General features: G+C 46.5%; 1 protein-coding gene across 6 annotated transcripts in view; it reads right to left on the reverse strand.

The window, feature by feature from the left end:
• ASTN1 (astrotactin 1) overlaps nt 1-23,667 on the reverse strand; it is a 704,518-nt gene that overhangs the window by 289,584 nt on the left and 391,267 nt on the right. For all 6 annotated transcript variants that reach the window (XM_075320156.1, XM_075320155.1, XM_075320159.1 and 3 more), the window contains one exon: nt 8,317-8,713. In XM_075320156.1, the coding sequence (XP_075176271.1) occupies nt 8,317-8,713 (397 nt within the window). The remainder of the gene's footprint in view (nt 1-8,316; nt 8,714-23,667) is intronic.

The following is a 23,667-nucleotide window of genomic DNA, read 5'->3' on the forward strand; positions in this document are numbered from 1 at the left end:
CCTGTGGTAGGGATAACAAGGGTCAGGTATCCAGCTCGGTGCATAGTTGTGGAACCTATCTAGGGTGGTGAGGAGGGACCTCAGGGACCTGTGGTAGGGATAACAAGGGTCAGGTATTCAGCTCGGTGCATAGTTGTGGAACCTATCTAGGGTGGTGAGGAGGGACCTGAGGGACCTGTGGTAGGGATAACAAGGGTCAGGTATCCAGCTCAGTGCATAGTTGTGGAACCTATCTAGGGTGGTGAGGAGGGACCTGAGGGACCTGTGGTAGGGATAACAAGGGTCAGGTATTCAGCTCGGTGCATAGTTGCGGAACCTATCTAGGGTGGTGAGGAGGGACCTCAGGAACCAGCAGTAGGTTCGGTCAGGGGTCACCATCTTTCCTTTCTCTTCCCTTCCCTTTGCCTTTCTTCATGAGCTTGGTACTTCCCCGTACCTAGCGTGACAGGTAAACCTTCAGATTGAGAAGAGGTTATCCAAGTAATGGATTCTTCAGGTATGGGATGAAGACTCACATAGTCATCTCCAGATTCTAACTATAAACCTTTAAGATAGATCTTACACCCCTGTGTTTTATCTCTTTTATCATATTTATAGCTCCATGATATGAAGTTTGTCAATAACATTGACATAACCTTTTGCCGTCAAACAATCTAAGTAAAATTGAATACTTTTTTTTTACTCTTTTCTTTTTTTTCTATTATTGATGGAACTGGGGGCTGCAGAATCGCACATATAATGACGCCTCTGGGGCATGCATTTTAAGTAGAACGAGGAGCACTTTGACGACAGAAGCACTCCTCTAGATAGAGAAAAAAAAACGTTCTGCTTTTATAGGAGTGGTAAAAGCGCCACACACAAAAAAAAAGCAGCACACACTTATCTTTCCAAAAGTGTTTTGGAAAATAGCTGCTCTCCTTCTATTCTAAGTGTTACTGACGGCTTCTCGGCAAAGCATTATGAGACACAGCACTTCCAACAAGAAGAAGTACTAAAAGAGCAAATCTTTCCTTTTCTATAAAAAAACAAGAAAAAAAACATTGCTTTTATGTCAAATACCAAAAAATAGAGTTCTACTGTAGACTAATAGGAGTTTTCTTGGACTAAAACATTGATGGCCTGTGCCAGGGATGGACCAAATGTTTAATCGGTGGGTTTTTAATGCTTGCCACTCAAGTAAATCATCAGAACTAAAGCCTGCTTTACACCTTATGATCCAGCATACGATATCGTATGCGATCGTAACCACCCCCATCGTATGTGCGGCACGTTCAAACGATTAACCTCCGTCACACGTACTTACCCGTCCATACGACCTCGCTGTGGGCGGCGAACATCCACTTCCTGGAGTGGGAGGGATGTTCGGCATCACAGTGACGTCACGCGACAGCCGGCCAATAGAAGTGGAGGGGCGGAGCTGAGCGGGACATAAACATCCCGCCCACCTCCTTCCTTCCGCATTGCTAGCCGGGAGACGCAGAACGCAGGTAAGATCTGTTCATCGTTCCCGGGGTGTCACACACTGCGATGTGTGCTACCCCGGGTACGATGAACAATCTGACGTGCAATTCCAGAGACAGGTACGATGTGTATGCGATGAACGTTTTACCGTTTAATCGCAATCGCATGTACCTGTCACACACTGCAATGTACCTTACGATGCCGGATGTGCGTCACTTACGACGTGACCCCGCCGACACATTGTAAGATATATTGCAGTGTGTAAACCGGGCTATCCATGCACAGATAGCTGTTTCAGGGTATTTGCGTATTTGCGTTGAGAAACACGTGAGGGTGTCTCCGTGGTGTTGGATGTTGATCTCCCCGAGGTCAACCATCCTTACCTATGTAGTCTTCTACTAGGCATTGCTACCACTAGCCAGTTTCCTATTCCATACTGATGAGGGGCAAATACCCCGAAACAGCTGTTTGTGGATGGATACCATGTTTTGGTATAGGCGGTTTCCTTGACTGGAGACTGCCCTTCCCATGGTTGTTCCTTCCCGGTGAAAGACCTGGCTAGTTTCCTGCCAGCGTTGAGAAACATGTGATGGTGTCTCCGCGGCATTCTTGTTTTGCAAATTTTCCCAGGAGGCCTTGTTCTAGTGTCACTGCGTTGAGAAACACGTGATGGTGTCCCGCGGTGTTGGATGTTGATCTCCCCAAGGTCAACCATCCTTACCTATGCACCCCCTTGATTAGACGTGACATCCCGGTTTTGACTTTAGCTTGTTTAACTATTCTGATGCTTGTGCTAGCGACCTCTTGTGTGCTTCTTGTCTTACTGCACTTAGAATTTTGATCTTCTCTAAGCCCCTGCACCCCCAAGTGGAAGCCTGACACATATGTATTAGATGGAAAGAAAAAATGTGATGTGAACAGTCTTAAGCCCGCTTTACACACTGCAATATAGTCTTCTACTAGGCATTGCTACCACTAGCCAGTTTCCTATTCCATACTGATGAGGGGCAAATACCCCGAAACAGCTGTTTGTGGATGGATACCATGTTTTGGTATAGGCGGTTTCCTTGACTGGAGACTGCCCTTCCCATGGTTGTTCCTTCCCGGTGAAAGACCTGGCTAGTTTCTTGCCAGCGTTGAGAAACATGTGATGGTGTCTCCGCGGCATTCTTGTTTTTAATCAAGGGGGTGAGCAAGCTATAGTCAAATGGAAGCAAGGGGGTCAGAAGCCAAGGAGTCATGTCAGGAGCTGAAGGGGAGCAAAGCCGTAACGAGGTCGAAGGCCGGGAGATCAGGTAAGTACAGAGAAGGGGCAGGAGGCCGAGACACAGAACGTGACCGGGGTGAGGTAGACAGGATGGGAGGACAGAACTAGGGGAACAGAGATCAGGAAAAGGTACTGTACTGTATATGAAGACAGCTACCTTCTTAGCTTAAAAATGATGTCTGAAATGCCATATAGTAATTGTACACTGCGGGACTTCAGGATCTTTGATGATATCACGAACATGTGACTGGTCGTGTAACTGTTATGTCAGTGTTGGAAGAGCTGAAGAGATGGAATGGTGGTGAGTCCTCTAGACAGAGTGTGTGTGTGTGCAAAATGTATTGGCTCCTTTTATATATATATATATATATATATATATATATATATATACACATATGTCATGGGAGTGACAGAAAAAAGAAAAAGGGGGGGGATTGGAGGGGAGCTCCTGCACTGGCCCTCAGACCAAGCGTACCCTAGGCTATCCCTAAACTCAGAGGTATGCTCGAAGTAAGCAAGGTCTGAGCCCCCAGTCTCTCACTATCTCCTGTCTTTAACCCTGATGGTAAAGCCCCCATCACAAACTACCAGCCAATGGGAAGGGCAGAAGTCAAAAACCCCACCAATAAATACTTACAGGCAGGCGTAAAAATAAAACTCACAAACACTTAAGGGTGCTTTACACGAGACGATCTATCGTGCGATAGATCGTCGGGGTCACGGTTTTTGTGACGCGCATCCGGCGTCGCTTGCGATGCCGGCCTGTGTGACACCTCTTAGCAACGCAGTATCGCTCACAAATCGTGAGTCGTGTACTCGTCGCTAGGTGTCATAAAATCGTTTTATGAAACATGGCGCCGGTTGTTCATTGTTCCCGTGGCAGCACCCGTCTTTCCGTGTGACACCACGGGAACGATGAACATCGCTTACCTGCGTAACACGGCTCCCGCCAGCTATGCGGAAGGAAGGAGGTGGGCGGAATGTTTACATCCCGCTCATCTCTGCCCCTCCGCTTCTATTGGCCGGCCGCCGCGTGACGTCGCTGTGACGCCGAACATCCCTCCCACTCCAGGAAGTGGATGTTCGCCGCCCTCAGCAACAGCGCCCGGGAGGTAAGTACGTATGACGGGGGTTAACGAGTTTGTGCGCCACGGGCAATGAACTGCCCGTGACGCACAAACGACGTGGGGCGGGTACGATCAATCGTGAAATCGCACGATCGGTCGTCCTGTGTAAAACAGGCTTTATAATCAACAATAGGGGGACAACAAAAGGTGTACAGGGAGGGGTACCACAGAAAGAAGAAAGTAACAAGACATGCTATCTTCACACACATCTAAGCAACAGAAAGCACCTCCTCATAGCTCCAGGCCTAGCTCCAGAATGAACTGAATAGCTAGCATTCTCTGATGGGAGCAGAGGGCTTTTATCCAGACCGGAAGTAGTCATCAGAGAAATTAACTGGGCAGAGTTAATGAGCTTGTTGCAGGCAAGTAGAACTGACATTAACTCTGCGACCGCCCCCCCCAAAAAAACATACGTTTATTGTGTAAGGCTTCAGATGATAAAAAATGACCCGAGCCTGTTACTAATCTCACAAAGACGACCGTGACAGTATACAGTGTATATATATATATATATACTGTATATATATGTGTGTGTTTGTGTGTGTGTGTAGAATGTATGAGCTTCTGGTAGTCTATATTAACTCCTTCATGACATATGCCATAATGTATGGTGCTAGTCATCAGGTAATGGCTGTGTATTAGGGCTACTTTGCACGTTGCGACATCTCTACTGCGATCTCGTCGGGGTCAAATCGAAAGTGACGCACATCCGGCATCGGTAACGACGTCGCAACATGTAAAGCCTAGAAGCACCGATAAACGATTGCAAAAGCGTCGAAAATCGGTGATCTGTGTAGTGTCGGTCATTTCCATAATTTCGCTGCAGCGACAAGTACGATGTTGTTCCTCGTTCCTGCGGCAGCACACATCGCTGTGTGTAACATCGCAGGAGCGAGGAACATCTCCTTTCCTGCCTCCACCGGCTATGCGGAAGGAAGGAGGTGGGTTGGATGCTTACGTCCCGCTCATCTCCGCCCCTCCGCTTCTATTGGCCGCATGCTGTGGGACGTCGCTGTGACGCTGCATGACCCGCCTCCTTAGGAAGGAGGCGGGTCGCCGGCCAGAGCGACGTCGCAGGGCAGGTAAGTGCGTGTGAAGCTGCCGTAGCAATAATATTCGCTACGGCAGCTATCACAAAATATCGCATCTGTGGCGGGGGCGGGGACTATCGTGCTCGGCATCGCTACAATTGGCTAGCGATGTTGCAGCGTGCAAAGTACCCCTTACGGCCAGGACATGCGTCTAACAATCCTTAACCTGTTACACTTGTTATTGTTAACCTGTTAAATCCTACTGTCAAACTCTGACAACAGAATTTAAAATGCTCTGTCATGAGGGTGCGCCAATTTCAATGGCCATTGGCGTGTCCATGACAAGATCAAGGGTCGCTGATGGCTTGCTATGACAGCAGGGGGTCTGCTGAAGACCTCCGTGCTTGTGATAAAACCACTGTTTTGAAACCTGCCTGTGGCTGGGTTCTTCAAAGGAGACTGTGATTTTCACTATATGCAGCAACACAGTGACGTCACTGTATGTAGCCCAAGCGATCAGAAGACAGAGTTGGTCCAAAGATTGAGCTGTTTTGAAGCTGGGAAGAAACCAGCAAATGTGGATCATACTGGCCCTTGGTGTGGAGCCCGAACTACATTTGAGAGAAATCCTGACACTGGTGATCCAGAAGTGAGAGCTGGACATTCATCTGCTGGACACTTATGTACTGGGCACTTATCTGTATGGGTGAGTATACCTATGTCTGTTGTGGACTGTTTACTTTTGTTCCCTGATGCTGGAGAAAGGCTTTGTTTCTTTGACATTTTTGTTGTCAGAATTTTATGCAGTTTCAATAAACTTCCCTTTTGTGACCATGGAACCATGTTCTTGTGTGAATACTACCAGCTCGTTAAAAAGGGAAGGAAAACCTACAGGGGTCACTGACCTCCCATAGCTGAAGCCATTCCTGGTCTCATATCTTAGGCTCACGGCACATCATCAAACCATCAAACCATCGGCTGAAGGACTCAATAATCTATGACTTGGGAATGGTGCTAAATTAAAGGGAACCTGTCACCAGATTTGGGGCCTATAAGCTGCGGTCACCACCAGTGGGCTCTTATATACAGCATTCTAACATGCTGTATATAAGAGCCTAGGCCGCTGTGTAAAACATAAAAAACACTTCACTCACCTAGAAGGTCACTCCGGTGCAGTCTGGTCAAATGGGTGTCTCAGATCTCTGGGACCACCGCCTCCTCTTTCAGCCATCTTTGTTCTCCTTCTTCTGAAGCCGGCGTGCCTGACGCATCCTACGTCATCCACACTCACTGGCATTGAGATCCCGCACAAGCGCACATTGATCTGCCCTACTAAGGTCAGATCAAAGTATTGTAGTGCGCCTGCGCAGAACCTCAATACCGGCCTGAATGCATGACATATGACGCATCCTGCACCCAGGCTTCAGAAGAAGGAGGCCGAAAGAGGAGGTGCCGGTCCCGGAGAACAGAGATGGCCATTCGACCAGTCTGCACCGGGCCGCCCCCAGGTGAGTATTATAAAGTGTTTTTTATGTTCTACACAGCGGCCTGGGCTCTTATATACAGCATGTTAGAATGCTGCATATAAGAGCTCACTGGTGGTGGCCGCAGCTTATAGGCCCCAAATCTGGTGACCGGTTCCCTTTAAATAGTGAAGTATATTACAATTAAATATAAAGATCTGCTTATGACAATGATTTAATATACTACTGGAGTCTAGCTGCTTTTCCTATTGTGAATAGAATTAACTTATTGGACATACAGATGTGTCTACCGTTACCTTTAACCAAATTTCATTAAGAACTTCAATTAAATTCATTAGATTGTCAAGAAATATAGGAAAAACCCTGCAATCTACATCACAAAATTTGGGTTGACACACATATAATATAAGCCATTTTGTAAAATTATGTTGTTTTTTTTAGGCTGGTCATCCAGTGACAATTAACTCAGGATTTGCAGAGAGTAGAGATGAGCAAATCAATTTTGCATCAAATTTTTAGAAATTCACTGAACCTAGGTGGATTCTAACAATTTGGGCTTCATCTAAAATGACCATTGCCATTTTACACATTGTAAAAGTTGTATCAAGCAGAAAAGGCTAAAATGACCCCATGGCCATAGCTAGGCAGCCTTTCCCAAAATGATTTGCAGCTTTTACATCACATGATATAGCACAACCAATCTGGAGGGGATGTTGTAGAATGTATAAAAGCCAAGGCAGGGAATCAAGCAGTCATTTCTAGGGTGAATCTGGATTGTGAAAAACTGTTACAATGTAGCAATAGAGATAGGGAGAGAAAGCCATGGAATATTGAAACATTATAATTAGTGTGTGATAGCATGGCACTGAAGAACAGTGACCATCCGGTGACCCATAGCCATATATGCAGAAGTCACTTTGAGATTATAAAGGATGTGTTTGCATCAAAGAGCTTGAAAGAAATTGAATACAACCCTAGGAGACTTCAGAGTGTTATACATATCTTTTCAGAACAATTTGAGTACTTGCTACTCACTGCAAAGTGATTGCCAAGAATAAAATTTGGAGGAGAATTTCATCAAATTTGATAAATTCGAATTTCAAAAGATTTGCTCATCTCTAGTTATGAGGCAAAGTAAAGAAGGACACATCTATAATCAAGATACCATATTTTTCAGATTATAAGATGCACTTTTCCTATAATCCAAATGTAGCTTACCAGGGGGTGGTGGAGAGGGGTAGCAGGAGGCAGGGGTAACGCTGCGGGTGCCATGCTGGGGTTTTAGGCACTGTGCTGCGGTGGCTGTGCTGTGGGTGCTGTGCTGCAGTGGCTTGCTGGGATTGCGGGCACTGTGTGCTGCTGTGTTGCGGGCTTCAAATAATGGCCCCCAGAGTTGGCGCCTGCAAATGGAACTCTCGGATCAAGATCTCCTTTGCGCACACACTGTCTCCGGCCCATTGACCTCTTAGCAATAGGTTTAAGGAATATCGCACCCGGAGGTGATGCATACACAAATGAGATCTCTGTTTGTCATCGAGCCGATAGCTCAACCTGCGCACGCGCAAACTACGGGTACCATTTCTTTGAAGCTCACACCACTGACAGTTTCTGAATGTTGCCTATCTCACAGTGCCTGCAGCGAGCATCTGGGACACCTGCCGCACCGCCAATTTTTTGCTCCACCACTGGCAATGCCTCATATGACCCCTACTCCACCTTCGCTGCCAGCCCCTGGTAAGACACCACTGAATTGTAAGATGGACCCCATTCTGCTGCCTTTTTTTTTTTCTAAATTTGGGGTGCACCCTATAATCCGGTGCATCTTATAAACTGAAAAATACAATAATTAAATATGGGCACAAAAACAAGCAATCAAATCTCAAGAGATCTCAAGAGATTTGTTGGCTTGTGGCTTCTTATAATGGTTCTTTTCATTGAAAACAAACCAGGAGTGAGGTCCATGGTGTTCTTGTCATTGCATCCATGAAGGGAGTCCAGTGTACGGGACACTTGGCTTCCAAAATCTTCCCCACCGTTCATGCACTCTCGTTGGAGATGATGACGAAGCTCAGTGACATCATATTCATAGCCATCGAGGATAGGGGTTTCACGGATTCCAAGAGTACCACCCGGATGAGTAGACTGTCCTCGTGCGTTGCGAAGACTCTCTCGTCCATGACTACCTCCAATGAGCACTGAAGGGATGTAGTGGATCTCATTGGCCGCTTCCGCACTTGCGCTCTTCTGTGGTTGGGGTGCTCGTCTTCTCTTGCACCAACGTCGTCTAGTGTATAAAATAAGGAGAAGGCACAGGATACACAGCAGGAGAGCAATCATTCCACCCTATTACAATGTGGAGAAAGAAAAAAAAAAAGAAAGATATGAAGAAGAATTACATTAAGAAAGAAATAAATCCAATGCAAACAGCCTAGGTAGAGACAAAGAGGACAAACACAATAACCGAATGCTTAAAATCATGTTTTGCATAATATGGGTATGCGGAAATCTTTTGATATCCGGATAGAATGAAACTGAATAATAGAAGATCAAGTAAAGTCTGCTTGTACGCGAAACATTATCATCTCACTTTATTTGTGTATTAGATGTTAAATTAGCTCTCTGGAATAGCCAAACAATTCTCCATCCGCTATCTAGTGGGTGTTTACATTAAATTAACAATGGGAGAATTTTATGGTACATCTGCAAGGAGAGACGCCGCTTACATTATAGCAGCACATTTCACATTCCGCTACCGTACATTATATTTCATTCCCTTCTCTTTAAAATGAAAATGCAAGTTTAGGCAGGCACTCCTAAAAATCAATTTTGGAAAAAAAAAGTATATCTTTCCGGAGTGCCGCTAACAGGACAAAGGCAGCTGTGTGCAGGAAAACAAGATATTAGCTCCTGTTTATATACCCTGCGGAAAAAAATATCCAATCTTGTTAACTTCTTCATGTGCGTAGTGATGCAAATTGACTGCAAATAATTTAACCTTTCCATAAATATGACAATTTAGTTCAGCTGTGTCTGCCCTTACCAAACAGCAGCTTTTGCTAAGACTGTGTTCACAAGCAGCAGGCATGCTGCAATTTTTAACTGCAGCTGCCCTGTGCTTCATTGCATTATTCCTTAAAGGGAACCTGTCACCAGATTTGGTGACTATAAACTGCAGCCATCACCGCCGAGCTCTTATATACAGAATTCTAGAATACTGTATATAAAAGCCCAGGCCGCTGTGTAGAATGTAAAAAAAAACACTTTTATAATACTCACCTGCGGGGCGATCCGGTCTGGCACCTCCTTTCTGTTGCAATGGCCGTCCTCGTTCACAGACCCGTGTGCATGATCCTACGTCATCCATACAGGTTGGCATTGAGGTCCTGCACAGGCACACTAAAGGGTGCTTTACACGCTGCAACATGGCTAACGATCCGGTGCCATTAGCGACATCGCAGCATGTGACACCAGTGAGCGACGATCAACGAGCGCAAAAACGTGAAAAATCGTTGCTCGTTGACACGTCGTTCATTTCCTTAATATCGTTGCTGCTGCAGGTACGATGTTGTTCGTCGTTCCTGCGGCATCACACATTGCTGTGTGTGACACCGCAGAAACGACAAACATCTCCTTACCTGCATCCACCGGCAATGAGGAAGGAACGAGGTGGGCAGCATGTTCCGGCCGCTCATCTCCGCCCCTCCTCTGCTATTGGATGGCTGCCGTGTGACGTCGTTGTGACGCCGCACGAACCGCCCTCTTAGAAAGGAGGCGGATTGCCGGCCAGAGCGACGTCGCAGGGAAGATAAGTCCGTTTTACGGGTGTTAGCGATGTTGTGCGCCACGGGCAGCGATTTGCCCGTGACGCACAACCAACTGGGGCGGGTACTCTCGCTAGCGATATCGGTACCGATATTGCAGCGTGTAAAGTACCCATTAGATCTGCCCTGCTAAAGGCAGATCATATTATTGTAGTGTGCATGCACGAGCGATTTTTACCCTTTCTTCATGCCTGCACATTATAGCACTTTGATTTGCCCTCAGCAGGGAGAGAGAAGTGCGCCTGTGCAGGACTGAAATGCAGGCCTGGGTGGATGACATAGGATGCATCATGCACATGGGCCTACGAAGAAGGACGGTCATCACAGCAGAGAGGAGGTGCCAGTGACACCCATCGGACTGGACCGCCCCCTAGGTGGGTGTTATAAAAGTGTTTTTTACATTACACAGAGCGGTCTAGGTTCTTATATACAGTATTCTGGAATGCTGTATATAAAATCTCACTGGTGGTGGCTGCAGCTTATAGTCGCCAAATCTGATGACAGGTTCTCTTTAAAGGAGTTGTCTACTACTTGGACAACTGTGACTCCCTGGACTAGTCAGGTCGTCCCAGGTAGTCACACACACACACCCTCCCCGACTAGGTGAAAGCAGCCAACCCAGAAACCCTTGTCACCACCCTCCAGGCTTGATGTCCACACCGGGGAGTGGGGCCAGGCAGTTGGCCCCGCCCACCAATAAGTTCACAGGCCTGGAGGCGGGAAAAGACAAACAAGTTCAGAGTTGAGTGGTAGTGCTGAGAGAGAGAAGTCAAGTTCAAGGGCAGACCTGTGTCCAGTCCTGCCAACAGACTACCCCGGTGGCTGGGTCGGAGCCCAGTCACCTTTGGCAAGGAGGCAGACAGTGGTGGCCGACTGCAGGAGCTGGGATTACAGCCGGTGGAACCGTAGGGACCGGGGTCAGGCGGTGGCCAGCCGGTACCGAACCGGGGAACCGATTGGAAACCGGAGCACCAGGAGGGGTACTCAGACCCAGTACAAAGCCCTGAACTGACAGGGCCGAGTCAAATCAACTGATTGCGGACTGGACTTTAGGACCAATCCCATACAAGACCCGTTAGAAGACAACAGCCCAACCATACAGGGTAAAGCCACCGCCAAGGAATAGAGACCCAAAGAGCCAGTGTCTGTGGGCAAACGGGCTCCTACGGCATATACAAGTTGGGGACTACCGTTGCTTAGGCATAGGAGTCAAAACATCCATACAAAGAGGTGCAGGAGAAAGGCGGAAACCACCAACCTATTCCGGGAGAAGATGCAGCCAGCTGCGGGCCCCGTTCATCACCCCGTTTGGTTTACCAGAGACTCCAGTGTATTGTGTCATAGTGAGTACATGAGTGCCTTCGGGCCGCTCACCGCGCTGCACCGCACCAGCGTACGCCCGCAACCGCTCCTACGCTTCAGCACCTCCCTCGGGCCCCCGGGACCATCACTCCCCTACCCACGGAGGGGTCAACACCAAGCTGCTAAACACCGTCCCCGGGAGGCCTAGTTAAAGGCAGCGGTGGTGTCCATCTATTCACAACAACCCGTGGTTGGCGTCACGAACTTACATCCCAAACCAAATCATCGCGGCACCGGCCGTGTAACCACCCCGTTAAGTCCCTGCGTGTAGCGCTAACTCCCTTGCAGAGCGACGTGACCCCCGGGTCCGTGAGAGGCTCGAGCCACCACCCACTGTACGAGCACAGATCCGAGCGGCTCGGCGGTCGCAGCCGAGCCCGCGGGGCAGTACACAACCCCCTCTCATTCCATGTTTGGCCCCATCAAAATAAAATAGCTTATGCTAACCTCCCATGCTGCTATCACCCCAGCAGGGCCGACGCTCATGTTCATGGAGCTATCATGAGGTTATGACGTCATGCGAGTCCCGCACACAATCACCGCTGGCTTCTCTCCCTCCACCTTCGGACTTATGAGTAATCAACGGAAAGTGAGAACTGCTGCAGTCCGCTCAATTCCTGATAATTACTCATATGTCCAAAGGCGAGGACAGTGAAATAGGCAGTGATTGTGTGCAGGGTTCATGTGACATTATGACTTCATGCGAACCCCACGTCCAATCACCGCCAGCTTCATTGTCCTTACTTTTGGTCTTATGAGTAATCAAAAGGAAGTGAGAACTGCTGCAGGCCACTCAGTTCCTGTTAGTTACTCATATGTCTGAAGGCGAGGGGAGAGAAGCGGGCGGTGATTGTGTACAGGGCTCGCATGACGTCACAGTCTCACGAGAGCTCCGGAAACATGAGTGCTGACATTGCTGGAACGGCACCGGCACAGGAGGGGAGTATACACTTTTTTATTGTAATGAGGACAAACATGGGGAATGAGTACAGGTTGTCCTAGTAGTGGACAACCCCTTTAATCTTGTAATCAAATACAGTAGCTGAAGTACCTCCAAAACTCACTATATCCCCTAGAAAACTGTGTGGCCCGGGTTTCCCTGCAAGATTAAAGAATAACACAGAAAACAATGCAAAAGAAAAGCAGCAGCTAAGCCATAGCATTGTCCTCTGCATGTGAACGCAGCCTTAGCGCACTGGGAAATGGAATTTTCTTGAGAAAATTCCGCATCCTCTCAAAGATTACCGCACCCGCGGTAAAAAACCGCGGGAAACCGCACCCGAAAACCGCATGCGGTTTGCCGCGGTTTGCCGCGGTTTTGCCGCGTGCGGGTTGGGATGTGCTTTATTGCATTCAATGCAATAAAGCACATTGAAGAAAAAAAAAAAATACATTTAATTCTGATAGTAGATAGACAGAAGAATAGATAGAGGGATAGATAGATAGACAGACAGAGAGAGGGATAGATAGATAGATGACAGATCGCTGCATTTCCCACGGTCGGCAGTGAGTTCACATTACCGGCCGTGGGAAATGACCGGTAATTACCTCTGCTGTCTGCTGCATTCAGCCTGTGTCTGTGACAGTCGCGGCTGGATGTCAGCAGTGCAGGACGCTGGAGCCGGAGCTGTGTGGATTACGCCGGAGCTTTGGTGCGGGGGGGGTTAATAAAATGGTGAACGAGGCTTGTTGGTTTTATTTAAAATAAAGGATTTTTCGGTGTCTGTGTTTTTTCACTTTACTTACGGGTTGATCATGTCAGCTGTCACATAGACGCTGCCATGATCAAGCCTGGGGTTAATGGCGGTGGTCCCCCATCACCATTAACCCCTTGTATTACCTTGTCACCACTGCTACACGGTGGCAAGAAGAGCCGAGGACACGCCGGCAGTGCCGCATAATGCATACGACAGTGCCGGGGCAGCTGCGGCTGATATTCTCGGCTGCGGGAGGGGGAGTGAGGCGGGGGACATTACCCCTGCCCCTCTCCCTCCCCAGCCTGAGAATACCGGGCCGCCGCTGTGTGCTTACCTCGGCTGGACGGTGAATATACAGCGGAGCCCACGTTCTTTTTTTTCTATATTTCCGTTTTCTTTCTATGTGTGTTCTATGTGTCTGTGTCTATGTGTTCTATGTGTGTGATGTTTTCTGTGTCTGTGATGTGTGTGTGTGTTTACTCTGCACGACTTCCTGTTCCTGTAATGACATCACTTCCCTGCAAAACCGCAAGCAAGTGATGCACATTACCGGAGGTAAACCGCGAAATACCGCAGGGAATAACGCAGGAAAACGCAGTGAACCGCACAGAATTTGCTGCCTGCGTTATTCCCTGCGGGATTTCATGATTAACATTGAGTCAATGGAGTGAAATCCCGCAGCGACGTGCGGAAAAGAAGTGACATGCACTTGTTTTTGCTGCGGGATTCCCGCAGCAAAACATGCAGCTGTCAAATTCCGCCCAGTGCGCACAGGATTTTTTTTCTCCATAGGATTTGCTGGTGATTCACTGCAGAGATGTTATGAACATTTTCTGCAGCGAAACATGCAGCAAATCCGCGGCAAAATCCGCGAAAAATCCGGTAAGTGCGCACATAGCCTAAAGGGGTTGTTGCATCGTCTGCTTTGTCTCCTTACCTCTTGCTTGAAGATTGACAGCTCAAACAAGAAGCATGGCTGATTCACTTGTCCCAACTGTGTGCTCTCCAACTTTGCCCTCCGTCTGTAGCATTGGAGGACAGAAGGGGCACTAAAGGCCGCTTTACACGCAACGACATATCTAACGATAGTCGGGGTCACGGAATTCATGACGCACATCTGGCCTCGTTAGCGACGTTGTTAGGTGTGACACCTACGAACGAGTGCTAACGATCAGAAATACTCACCTAATCGTTGATCGTTGACACATCGTTCATTTTCAAAAGATCGTTGCTCGTTCTGGACGCAGGTTGTTCATCGTTCCTGAGGCAGCACACATCGCTACGTGTAAGACAAGAATGCCGTGGACACACTATCACATGTTTCTCAACGCTGGCAGGAAACTAGCCAGGTCTTTCACCGGGAAGGAACAACCACCGGAAGGGCAGTCTCCAGTCAACGAAACCGCCTATACCAAAACATGGTATCCATCCACAGACAGCTGTTTCGGGGTATATGCCCCTCATCAGTCGGGAGTAGGAAACTGGCTACTGGGAGCAATGCTATGTGTGACACCCCGGGAATGACGAACAACAGCCTTCCTGCGTCCTCCGGCAACGAGGTGGGCGTGTCGTTAATGCGGCTGGTCTCCGCCCCTCCGCTTCTATTGGTGGCCTTCTGTGTGACGTCGCTGTGACGCCGCACGAACCTCCCCTTTAAAAAAGAAGTTGTTCGCTGGCCACAGCGACGTCGCTAGGAAGGTAAGTACGTATGACGCGTCCTAGCAATGTTGTTCGCCACGGGCAGCGATTTGCCAGTGACGCACAAATGATGGAGGCGGGTGCGATCACTAGCGATGTCGCAGTGTGTAAAGCGGCCTTTAAGCTACCAAATCCAACCAGCCGCACAGCAATGCTTACGAGCTGTATAGAAATGAGCTTACAAATATTGCACTCTTTGCCTTACCTATGTGACCAGCCACCACAATGGCCAGTATCCTTGACAATGAGAATAAATAAGATTGAGAATGTTGTTTTTCAAAGCATTTTGCAATTTTACTCATTTAAGAAGAGACAACCCCTTTAAGGTCTACATTTTTTTCTTATAGTACAGATTTAATACATTCTTAGGCCCCCTTCACACGCACGTGTCTCCGGTACGTGCTAGGTCCGTGCCCGCATGTACCGGAGAAACGGGCACACGTAAAACCATTAAAATCAATGGGTTTATGTGCATGCACTTGTGCAGCCATTGGCCCGTGCCTCCGTGTGGAGCACACGTGAGCCCGTGTGCTCCGCACGGATGCATGTCCGTATTTCTCCGGCAGTAGTGTGGATGCGGGGCCACGTGACACGCGCCGGAGAAACACACGTGTAATTTTAAAAATAAAAAAAAAATACTCACCTCCACGAGTCCTGCAGTCTCTGCCGCGGCTGTCACCTGCATCCATCCCCCAGTGAATTTGAACAACACATCATCTTCACTGGGGGCCGGAAGCAGCGTCAGCGGGGCGTGGCCAGTGCCGGTGACTGTCATTCAGCACCACAGATAGCTCCGGAAGAATCAGGTAAGGCGGGACTATCCGTTCTCTGTGTGTTATTACGTATAACACACGAACACACGTAGTGCTATAAACACGGCACACAGAGGGGAACACGCACCTTTGACACGTCCGTGAAACACATGCGTGATTTTCACGGACGTGTGAAGGGGGGCTTACACAGACACATGTAGCATAAACAGCACCCGACAGATAAAGACAAAAAACCATAGCTATAAATACGACAATTTAGATTTCGATGGAGTTAAAATGTGTCCACCTTATCATACTGAAAATTTAATGAAAGTCATTGGTTCCAATTCATTAAGAAAGGGGAATTTCTCACCAGTCTTGATGAGGGGGTGTGGTGGAGTCAGACGAATTTGATTCATGAAGAGGTGCCCTCCTTTTCATGAATCTGGAGTATCTGATAAGTGTCATGTGCCTCTGTGCGCTATGCCAGACATCTTATTCCATTCAGGGACTGGAGTGAGATTTTGAAGAACAGCATATGCCATGATTCTACCTTCTCTTATGAAGATCCAGCAGTTATATCGAGCTCATGAATATGCTGGACTACCTGGCAGGATGCCAAGTAGTCCTGTAATGATAATCTTCTTCTGATTAAACAGTGATTTTATCAAAACTACATTAGAGAGTCGTCAAGGCTTGTTTTCTTTTGTTTTCTTTCTTCCTTTGAGATGAATGACACAATAAACATTGCTGATCTGCAAATTGGATCAGATTTAGGAGTCCACATCTGACCCTGCAGTGAGCAGCAGCCGAAATCTGCAGAAGCAGTGATCTGATAGGGTTTGGCATGGTTTATGTTCAGACAAAGCTATTTTTAGTGCATTAAGCTCCAAATCCCAAGTCGTTTTGGTAGTTTAATTAAAAATAAGATATCATTTAATTGCGTGGAAGAAATAGTAAAAGATTGCCATTAAACGGGTTTGTGAGTGCCGGAGCTGTCCAACGAGGGTGGTGCTGAAACCGGCTCCCGCTCTATGATAAGTGGATATTTAAAAATTGTTTACACCAATATAATGTTTCCATAATTATATTCTTCCTACAAAATAGGTTTCTGTGCTGTCAGCAGTAATGGCCGGATAGTCTGGGCCGCTTTCATCGCAAATGAAAATTATAGCTAAAATAGAGGTTGTTCCTGTATAATAATATAGTAGGGAGAGAAAGAGAAGAGCTGGGGGGGGAGATAGGCAAGGAAGGCAGCGGGGAAGAGATCTTCTTGTGTTGGCGGAATTAAATCAGGAAAAATGTAATGAGGAAAATATGCCGGAGAGAAGGATGGTATTGATGGAGTTAATAAAAATTGACAATGATCCACGTTCAATTGCCTATGTGCCCTTGGTGCCGCGTAGTCAAGATACCGCTATGCCTTTACTCACACAAGTGGAATGAGAGTGAAGAAAATTGATCCATTTGCTGCACATTATAATTTAGTGTCCTCTACGGCACTCAAGAAAGACAACATCAAGAGCATGCAACCCACGGAGCACTTTAAGCCCCCTTCTTCTTCCAAACTCGGCGTCACCTCACCTCTGTATTTTTCCCTAAAGTACTTCTCCATGCCACCCCGGATAGGAAATAGCTCATCTTACTGGAAGCTTTAATATAGATTTCGAAAAAGCTAATGACATCCAACAAGATGAGAGGGTAAAGTGAAGCCATGCTGCGTTCCTGGTGGTTTGGTAAGACACAGGAGGACATCAATAGCCTAAGTGCTCCTCTGCCACTGTCTGTTACCGCTCATAAGATCACTGACGATTACTGCACAGGAGGAGGCCAATGAGTATCGCGCTATTCATGGCGTCCCCGGACTGTTCACGTCAAGTAAGAGAAAGGTTGTAACAGGCTTGTCGTGCTCTTAACATTACATGGGTGCAATGCACAGAAACAGTTTAGAGTTCAGTTCGCGAAGAGAGGTTTGAGTCCCTCGGGTCTTCTCCTGGGCGGCATTCGGTGATGGCGCATTTTGTAGCAGACAGTGAAAAATGACAAGGAAATACAAAACTGTGACATGGAATACTGGAGTAGGCAAGGGAATAAATCAGATATCTGGTAAGTAAATGGCTTATTTTGTTAAATAAAGGATGCAATGTGATCTGTTTTACATGGCATTCTAAGGTTGGATCCCCCCTCCAAAAAAAGTTAATGGAATTTTGTGCTAATAAATTAAACGGTGAGAAAAACATTTTTATTTTACTGGTACTGTCATGCTGATGACTGTGATGTAACTGGATAGAGACCTCTAAGCTGGCCCTCAGACTAGATAGGACCCTGAGCTGACCCTCAAACAAGAGGTACACTCGATGGTAGGGATGTCTTGGTCCCCTGCGTGTCCCTATCTCCTGTCCAAGACCCTAATGTAACATCCTCCACACCTACTACCCAAGGGTCGGGCTGGGACAGTAGTCACAAAACCCCACTGACAAACAACTCAGAGAGGGGGGACAACAAAACTCATACACCCCAAAAACAAACACCAGGGGAACTACAGGGAGGCATATAGGGGGTTAATAAGGTTAGGGGAAGTTAACAAAACAATTGGATACAGCCACACCAAACAGCTGAAGATGACAGCAGTGGCAGCAAAAACCTCCTTCCAGCTCAAGGCCAAGCACCAGAATGAGTTCTGAATAACCGGCACCCTCTGCTGGAGGAAGAGGGTATTTATCCAGGTTGTGATTGGTAATCACCTGAGCAGGGGTAATGAGCTTGATGCTAGCAAGAAAACCGACATTAACCCCATGCATGCCAAAAGGGAAAAAAACACATTTAATGTGAAGAGTCTCAGATGATAATAGACTCTGAGCTTGAGTATGTCAAAGGGAGACGACCGTGACAGGTTAAAGGTGAAGAGTCACAAATTGGACATTCCAGACAGCCGCACATTGATGCATGTTGACTTTTCGGGCATGTCCATGCATCTTACATAGTCATTAGCTACATTTTTTTTTAAATTAAAGGGGTTGTCCACTACTAGGACAACCCCTTCTGATTCCACGCTTCACCCAGGTTTTAAAATAAAAAGCCTACACTCCCCTCCCATGCCACCGCAGTTCCAGTGGTGTTGGTAATCGCGGTGTCGGGGCTTACCTGACATTATGCGAGCCCCGTGTCCAGTCAGCGATTGCTTCTATCTCCCCACCTTTGGACAAATGAGTTAATAAACAGGAAGTGACCCGGCGGCTGCCACCCACTTCCTGTTGACTGCTCCTGTGTCTGAAGGCGGGCAGACAGAAGCCAGCACTGATTGGATTCGGGGCTCGCATGACGTCACAACACCACGTGAGCTCTGACAGCATGAGCCCCGGCACCACTGGAACCACGCTGGATGCAGAGGTGAGTGTAGGCTTTTTTATTTTACCCGGGGAAATCAAAAGGGCTTGTCCTAGTATTGGACAACTCATTTAAGAATGTATAAAGTGAAAAACTCATGAAACATTTAATAATTTCCTGCTATATTGGCTTTTTTTTAATGACAGATTTATAATAATCTAAAAATGTGTTACCCTGGCCCTCGGCATCATATCCTTCTGGTAGGTTTTGCTCGGCTTTGGCTAACAACTGCATTGGCCTTTCTTGGCCATTCTTACTCTCCTTGAGCTTTTTCTGCCTGATGTCACTTTATTATGGTATGTCTGCCGCTACTCAGTAGAGACCTGTTCTCCTGAATGAATGCTTGGGACACGTGGGGTTTCCCCTCCAGCACCAATTCCCTTGGTCCTATGTTTGTGTATATATATGTATGCCTATGTATTGTTTTCCCTTACAGCCTTTATAATAAATATTTATATATTTTCACAATATGGCTTGTGTGGGTATATTTGCTACTTGGCAAACTGAAAGACTCTTTTTTCTTAGTTTTATTTTTTTTATAAAATAAAATATTAAGTAGAATAAACCAAGAAAGACAAGCTCTCAGATGATATATGCTGTCCGAACCACCTATACACACCAGGAGGGACCTTTCACTCAAGAGAAGCCGGGCATTGAGAAGCCTCCTGTGACCGGCCTCCTATACAAGTCACCCAATAGACTTGGTCCCCGGATGACTTTCACATTCTTCATTTATTCTGTAATTTTGCAGTGCTTCAGAGTAAAAACATACTTGGCTGAAATTATATACCTAGTGTCTAAATCATGCTGTTGGTTGTTCGGGCAGCATGTGTCAACTGTTTAGTTCCCTGTAAAACGCACAAACTTTCCCCTCTGGAGCCTCTCAGTTTATAAAGAACTTTAAAATATTAAAATTGTATTTGGAAATTAAATTACTAACATCTTTTTGTATTTCTGTGTACCTAGAACAATTGATACAGTTTTGAAGACAAAAGGCAGTCACTTTTACAATCCCTTCTCCTTGGCATTCCTTATACCTTTCCCACTACCACCGCTCACCACCCAGTCCGCATATTGGTTGCTCTACTTTCTTCTTCTCTCATGGAGTCCTCTGTGCCTTGTAATCTATATGACCAAATGGGACTTAAGCGTGCTTTACACGCTGCAACATCGCTATCGATATATCGTCGGGGTCACGTCGGTGGTGACGCACATCCGGCGCCGGTAGCGACATCGCAGCATGTGATGCTTATGCATGACGATCAACGAGTGCAAATACGTGCGATATCGTACCTCATTGTCACGTCGTTCATTTCCATAATATTGCATGTTGATCCTGCGACAAATGGTTCATCGCTCAGTGCACATGCATAATCGCTCCGTGTGACACCCCTTGCACGTCGAACAATATCGCGTATGCGATCGGCATCATCGCCCGCCCGTTGTGCCTCACATGGACGCCTCGGACACAGACTATTTCTTTTGAAGCGTGACTCGTGTGACGCCTTCGAAACAACCATGACATAGAAAGAACATCGCTGCAGACATTGACAGCATTTGCCTGTCGGGATTTTTGCCACTGCGCTCGTTTCGTGTAACCGCTAATAAACAATTCAGGTGCGATCAACCAATATCGCTGGGCGTGTACGATCGCTTGTGCGCAAGAACGACATCGCTGTCGCAACGTATAAAACCTGTTTTAGTCAATGTTGGCAGGAGACCAAAAAGGCAAAGATTTTAGGACTAGAACATGGAGCATCGGTGGTGGGACTGGTATAGGGAGGGCCGAGAAAAGATGAGTATAAGAGTTTATTATTTTTATCCTCTTGAATCAAACCAAATTTATTAGATGTAAGTTTAATCTTAGGGGATTTGCTCAACTCTAATTTAAGGTTTGGTATTCTTAATATTATTATTTTATTACCAACAATGTGTGCTTCTATGGGACAGTAAAATGGCTACTCTGCTTTGGTAAATTCTTCTTTGAAAGTGGAGTCTGTTGCCAGAAAGCTGTTTACAAAGTGTCACAAGGAGATTTTCACAAACATCCCCAACTGTCATGGCAGCATCAGGTTATGTTCAAACTACAGATTCTGACACTCCGCCTGATAACTTTTCTGGTGTCTGTGATATGTACAGGCAGACTCAGGCGTCAACCTGCTGAGTACTAACTCAGAGGCAGACTAGCAGAAGTTAAGCTCTGCTAGTCTGTTGGTTAGTCTCCTTGATCACCTGCTGTGTCGAAGCCAATCACATCTGCTCCCCTCCTATATATGCTGGCTGGATCCTTCCACCTATGCCAGCTATAGTTTATCCTAGTTAGTCTAGGGGCGTGGTGATCCATACTATACTTAAAGAGTATCTCAGCTCAGTGTTTGTTTATTTAAATGTCCTTTTATTATACCATGCCTCTGCTCTGTTAGTGTATATATTTGTGTTTCTTCAGCTATTTTGTTATACCATGCCTGATGAAGGGACCTGAGAAGTCTCGAAAGCTTGCATTGTAACATCATTTATTTTATTTTAGTTAGCCATTAAAAGGTATCAGAACTACAAGATTATAATTTTCTCTCACTGAGAGCAATCAATCATTTTTCAACTGGCTAACACGGTACCAAAACTTTTTTTCTTTCCATTATATTACTTGGTGTGATACATGTTGCTGTGTGCGGCTGTGAAATTTACCATTGTTGCCTTTTTGCTGCTACCCTCCTGCTCTTGTTTTTCTCCTGAGTCTCTCTTTGTCTATTCCTGTATGTATGCAGTGTGTCAGAGTTTTGTTTTTCCCTTTTCTGTCCTTAACTTTTTACCATCTCATCCCTCCCCATCCCTCCCTGGGGGAGGGGGGTAGTAGAGTAGTATTTCTCAGGAGTATAGAAAGGCATAGGACTCCAGCGTCTCCACCATTAGGAGTAATCCAGAGGTGAGGGATAACCTAGGGTCCCATAACTTAAGGGACAGCATAGGAGCCCCCTGTCCCTTGCTATCCAGAAGCAACATCATGACACAAAGTGTTCCTAGACAACTATAAAGTTGATTGATTTCTATGAAAGAGTTCTGTGGGCATGCTCTGTGACCTTTGCAGAGGTCACTGCGCAGGGAGGACAAAAAGTGATCCATGGCCAAAATCTATTATAAATGGTCGTACATATAAACAGTATATATATATATATATATATATATATATATATATATATATATACATATATACAGTTAGGTCCAGAAATATTTGGACAGTGACACAATTTTCGCGAGTTGGGCTCTGCATGCCTCCACATTGGATTTGAAATGAAACCTCTACAACAGAATTCAAGTGCAGATTGTAACGTTTAATTTGAAGGTTTGAACAAAAATATCTGAACTTACAGCAAGATGGAATTGCAGCTGTATATTGCTCAGGCCAAAAGACTACTACTACTCCAGCAGGATACAGCTAAACCCCCACTAGGTGGAGGCAACACAGGTGCAGGTGGAGCCATTCACACTCACTTCCAAATATGGAGGAGGTGATGGCTGGATGGTAAAACTGCACACTGGTGGCTTGCATAGAGCACTGTTCACACTAGCAGACGCATAGTCACAAACCCGCAGCCTATTAGGTGACATCCATACTATTAGATCAGGCGGGCTGCCAAGCCGTACCCCCACTGCGCGCTACGTAGGGACAGAAACTATTATATATAGTGTAGGGACCTACAAGCATGAGGTTCCCGTGACGAGGGTTGTAGGCTTACGTCTTATGGCCATAACGCTAACAAAAAACCTCAAAAACTTTTTTGTACAGGATACAGCCAGGCCCCTTTTTGTTAGGCCTTGCTATCAGAGTTTCTGTCCCTACGTAGCGCGCAGTGGGGGTACGGCTTGGCAGCCCGCCTGATCTAATAGTATGGGTGTCACCTAGTAGGCTGCGGGTTTGTGACTATGCGTCTGCTAGTGTGAACAGTGCTCTATGCAAGACACCAGTGTGCAGTTTTACCATCCAGCCATCACCTCCTCCATATTTGGATTTGGAAGTGAGTGTGAATGGCTCCACCTGCACCTGTGTTGCCTCCACCTAGTGGGGGTTTAGCTGTATCCTGCTGGAGTAGTAGTAGTCTTTTGGCCTGAGCAATATACAGCTGCAATTCCATCTTGCTGTAAGTAATGATATTTTTTTTTTTGCTTTTTTATAAACAAAAATATCTGATAGAAATTGTAGGAATTGTACACATTTCTTTACAAACACTCCACATTTTAGGAGGTCAAAAGTAATTGGACAAATAAACCAAACCCAAATAAAATATTTTTATATTCAATATTTTGTTGCGAATCCTTTGGAGGCAATCACTGCCTTAAGTCTGGAACCCATGGACATCACCAAACGCTGGGTTTCCTCCTTCTTAATGCTTTGCCAGGCCTTTACAGCCGCAGCCTTCAGGTCTTGCTTGTTTGTGGGTCTTTCCGTCTTAAGTCTGGATTTGAGCAAGTGAAATGCATGCTCAATAGGGTTAAGATCTGGTGATTGACTTGGCCATTGCAGAATGTTCCACTTTTTTGCACTCATGAACTCCTGGGTAGCTTTGGCTGTATGCTTGGGGTCA

Source organism: Anomaloglossus baeobatrachus, chromosome 8 (assembly GCF_048569485.1).
Source record: "Anomaloglossus baeobatrachus isolate aAnoBae1 chromosome 8, aAnoBae1.hap1, whole genome shotgun sequence".
Taxonomy (NCBI): domain Eukaryota; kingdom Metazoa; phylum Chordata; class Amphibia; order Anura; family Aromobatidae; genus Anomaloglossus; species Anomaloglossus baeobatrachus.